This window comes from Geospiza fortis, unplaced genomic scaffold (genome assembly GCF_000277835.1).
Source record: "Geospiza fortis unplaced genomic scaffold, GeoFor_1.0 scaffold635, whole genome shotgun sequence".
Taxonomy (NCBI): Eukaryota; Metazoa; Chordata; class Aves; order Passeriformes; family Thraupidae; genus Geospiza; species Geospiza fortis.
The window spans coordinates 280,813-285,326 of record NW_005054610.1 but is presented as its reverse complement, the minus strand read 5'-3'; the positions used below and the strand labels follow the sequence as shown (position 1 = coordinate 285,326).

The following is a 4,514-nucleotide window of genomic DNA, read 5'->3' as shown; positions in this document are numbered from 1 at the left end:
ATGTCTCGCCAGTCCACCGTGAGGATTCAGAGGGGGAGAAGCGGCTTCAGCGCTGCTTCGGCCATGGTCCCCAACACATGCCGGACCAGCTTCAGCTCCTGCTCCGTCACCCGCCTGGGCAGCTGCAATGCTGGCAGTGGCTTTGCCAGGGTCGGGGGGGGCTTTGGAAGCAAAAGCCTCTACAATGTTGGTGGCTGCAAGAAGATCTCTGTGGCTGGAAGGGGTGGCAGCTTCTATGGCTCAGCAGGGTTTGGTGGTGGCGCCGGGAGTGTGTATGGGGGCGGCTTTGGTGTTCCAGCCAACCTTGGCTATGGATACGGGGCCTTTGGGGGTGGCCCTGGATTCCCCGCTGGGGGCATCCATGAAGTCTCCATCAATCAGAGCCTTCTGAAACCACTCAACTTGGAGATTGACCCTAACATCCAAAGGATCCGAAAAGAGGAGAAGGAACAAATCAAAACCCTCAACAACAAATTCGCCTCCTTCATTGACAAGGTGAGATCTGAGCTTTCCTAAATATCTGATTTTTTTGACAGGGACACTTTTCTGCTTGATGAGGAGAAAAGCTGATCAAGGAGGAATACAAGTGAGAAATAAGACTGGAAGTTGCCCTGGAAGCTCCAGGGAATGGCACCTGTTCCATAGCGGTTGCCATGAATTAATCATCCAGTGTTTGAGTTCCTCCTCATTTGCTGCTTCCACATCTCACAGGCAGTGGGGAAAGAAATCTCCAGAGGAGAATCCCACCCTTCTGGAGACTTTAGGCTGAGCATTTCAGGAGCTTTGGGAACAGCTTTGTAGATGATCAAATGAATTCCAGAAACCCACCTAAAATGACAAAGTAATTGGCACAAGGGAGAAGCAGCTTGTCAATGCTTGAATTCTCTCAAAGGCATTTAAATCTGTCACCAAAATGTTTGGATTTTTAGTTCAAAATATCAAATTCTCATCCAAATCTGTCTGTCCACTACATTTCTCTGATGCACAAGAACATCTGCTCAGCTCCAACTCTGGTCAGGCTGCTCCTCTGTGGTTGCAAGGAAAACACTGCAATATTTTGGACATTTAGTGGGGTAGGGGAGGTCTACAGAAGGGAAGGAGAAGCAGCACCTTAACAATGGTATTTTAATTAAAGAGCAAGCCCTGCTTTTCTCCTTATTTGATTTTCCTCACATTTTTCACACAAAATCCCTGTACCTGGTCTCAATTTAAACAATGAATGAGAAGCCAGAAAATCAAGGGTTGTTCCAGAGTTTCTAACACTGAACAGGGTCCCTGTAGCCAAATCTCCCAAGAGATGAGAATTTGGTTCTAAAAACCAGCTGGAAGAAGCATTTTACCCTCTCAGCCAGTTCTGAGACCCCCCCACTTGCAGGGAAATTCTCCCCAGTCTCTGTTCTTTCAAAGCCCCTTCAGGATATTTCTCCTTCCAGGTCCGATTCCTTGAGCAACAAAACAAAGTGCTGGAAACGAAGTGGAGTTTGCTGCAGGAGCAGGGAATGAAAACAGTGAGGAACAACCTGGAGCCGCTTTTCGAGACCTACATCAACAACCTGCGGGTGCAGCTGAACTCCTTGCTGAGCGACAAGGGGAGGCTGGAGGGAGAACTCGTCAACACCCAGTACCTGGTCGAGGACTTCAAGAAGAAGTAAGTCTTGAGCTAATGCTCTACTCACCTGGGCAGGTGCAGCCTTTCTCCTCTCAACATCCTTAAACCAATTGGGGGATCCAGGAGAGTCTGGGATCCTGGAATTCCGGGCAATGACATTTTCTCAAAGAGAAATTTTCTCAGTAACGGAGTAACAGATTCGAGTGCGCCAACATTTGGGGAATAATTTGGAGCATGATCAAAGACTTATTAACTAAATTACCTCCTGAGAGGGAAAAATTACACAGTAGGTCTGAAAGTTTCAGAGCAGCACATTTCATTTGCTTAAAACAGCAGAAGGAGGATGACTAATGGCCAGAAATAAGTAAAAAATAATGGATTTGTTAGAATTGTTTTGATGTACTTGTGTTAACTAGTTCAGCTCCTGGTGTCTCATTGAGGGAAAAGAGCATTGTATGCAAAATGCTCTGAAAGAAATTCATTTCAGCAGACTCAAATCTTTCTGTTACCTGCCCAAACAAAAACTCCCTGTTGTCGTCCTCCTTTAGGTACGAAGATGAGATCAACAGAAGGACCCTTGCAGAGAACGAATTTGTGACGCTCAAGAAGGTGAGAGCAAATTCTAGGGCACTGTGGAATGGCTCACTGTAGAGCTCTGATCACCCACTCAGTCACAAATACACCCATTACAATTCCAACCCTTTTACTTTTATTATGGTTTCTCCCCTGGACTGTTATCACAATGCATGTTCCTGATTTACTGATAGGGGTGTAAACCACCCAAGAATCTCTCATCCCCCAGGATGTAGATGCTTCCTACATGAACAAGGTGGAACTCCAAGCCAGGGCAGATGCACTGAGTGAAGAAATTAATTTCCTGAGAGCACTTTACGAAGCAGTGAGTATAACCAGCTCCAAAACATCCCGGCCCTCAGTGAAGACTTCTCTCCCTCCGGGAGATACTAAATCCTTCCCCTCTCTTGAGTTGCACCAACACCTGAGCTGTTCAGATAACGATCTGTAACAGCCTCTCCCAGGTCTGCAGCTCACCTGGAAGGGTGAAAAGGCATCTCCCAAGGGGATTACCTCATTCCCTGTGCTCTTTGCAGGAGCTGTCCCAGATGCAGACCCAGATCTCTGACACCTCTGTGGTTCTCACCATGGACAACAACCGGAACCTGGACCTGGACAGCATCATCTCTGAGGTCAAGGCTCAGTACGAGGACATCGCCAACCGGAGCCGCGCCGAGGCCGAGTCCTGGTACCAGACGAAGGTGAAGGATCTGGGGTTTCCATGCTCTTATCTTCATATCTTGTCTGGAACAGATAAAGACCAACTCTTCCAAGAAAACCTTCCCAGCTGTTGATCTGGGCTGGAGGGGGGACTCTCAGGCTCCTGGTAACTCCAAAAATGGAGGATTTTCCTTTGACTGGTTGTCCCTCTCTGTGACAGTACGAGGAGCTGCAGGCCACGGCTGGCAGGCATGGGGACGACCTCCGGAACACCAAGCAGGAGATCTCGGAGCTCAACCGCCACATCCAGCGGCTCCGATCCGAGATTGACAGCGTGAAAAAACAGGTAAAGGGCAGCAAACCCCACTTTTAACCAATTTACCTCTGGACTTGCAAGGGAGAGGAAGGAAAAGGCTGGAGCAACCTGAGCAGTTCTGCTCAGTTTGACCCTTTTTCATTCAAAAAGAAAACTGTCACTAAAACTGGTGGAGCTGATGATGCTGGGATAAAACCTTGTGATTGCATGGGAGGTAAAGAAAAACCTGGGTCTGGGGTGGGGACTTTGAGCAGAGCTTTGTGTTCCATAGTGTGCAAACCTGAAAGCTGCCATCACCGACGCTGAGGAACGCGGGGAGCTGACCCTCAAGGATGCCAGGGCCAAACTGGCCGAGCTGGAGGATGCTCTGCAACAGGCCAAGGCTGACCTGGCCCGGCAGCTCCGGGAGTACCAGGAGCTCATGAACGTCAAGCTGGCCCTGGACATCGAGATTGCGACCTACAGGAAGCTGCTGGAGGGCGAGGAGTGCAGGTGGGTGGGAAACATCCAGCCCTGGGGCTGGGGATGGCACAGGAGAAGCTCAGCATTTCTGGAATGCTAAACAGGGGGCACAAAGTGGGGAGATTTTCCCAAATAATGGAAATAACAAAAATCTGTGAATTATGCTGTGATTTTATTTTTCACCCCAAAGACCTCTGGGAAAGGTATCTTATTGATCCTCCCCAATATCAACAGACATCTAATCCTCTTCCTTGTGTTCCATCCCTGAACAGGCTGGCTGGAGATGGGGTCCCAGTGAATATCTGTAAGTCTCTAAAATATAAGAATTACCTTATTTAAACATTCCTGTGTCTCTACACCAAGAAGTCAATGCCTGGAGATACTGAAATATTTCCTTCTCCTCTTTGCAGCTGTCACCAGAACAACAGTGGGAACGGGATACGGAGGAGGGAGCAACCTCAGCATGGGAGGGGGGATCTGCAATTTGGGGAACAGCTTCAACTGTGGGGGCGTTCCCGGGGTGAGCAGCACCACCCTCGGAGCTGGCAGCAGCTCCAGCATGAAGTTTGTCTCCAGCTCCTCCACCAGAAGAAGTTACAGGAGCTAAAATTCTCCCTCCAGTCACCGCCACGCACCATAAAACACCAAAACTGGTCCTTTACTGGAGCGTGGTGGGGTGAGGACAACCAGGGCCACCTGCACCCCAAGTCCTGTCCCACAGGAGCCTTACTTTAGGAACTCTCTCTCAGCTGTGTTGTCTTGCACACATCCTGTTGGGCTCAGCCCTGAACCTGAGTCTCACTGGGTTAAATTTGCAGCTCGCTTGCTCCAGCTCAGCAATTTTTTGGCCGGATTTTGTATATAAAATGTGTCCCATGACTGTTCGTCTCTCTT

The 4,514-nt window shown here is 48.9% G+C and overlaps 1 protein-coding gene across 4 annotated transcripts; it reads left to right on the top strand.

The window, feature by feature from the left end:
• Window positions 1–4,514, top strand: LOC102045040 (keratin, type II cytoskeletal 75-like). 4 transcript variants are annotated; one of them, XM_005430234.1, is made up of 10 exons: window positions 1–268; window positions 299–495; window positions 1,434–1,648; window positions 2,158–2,218; window positions 2,412–2,507; window positions 2,719–2,814; window positions 3,063–3,188; window positions 3,430–3,650; window positions 3,893–3,924; window positions 4,031–4,227. In XM_005430234.1, exons 1-10 carry the CDS (start codon window positions 1–3, stop codon window positions 4,225–4,227), a joined length of 1,509 nt encoding a protein of 502 aa, XP_005430291.1. The 4 variants fall into 4 exon arrangements, with proteins under 4 accessions (XP_005430291.1, XP_030920495.1, XP_005430289.1 ...); XM_031064635.1 differs by having other exon boundaries at window positions 2,719–2,883; XM_005430232.1 differs by having other exon boundaries at window positions 1–495; window positions 2,719–2,883; window positions 4,031–4,514.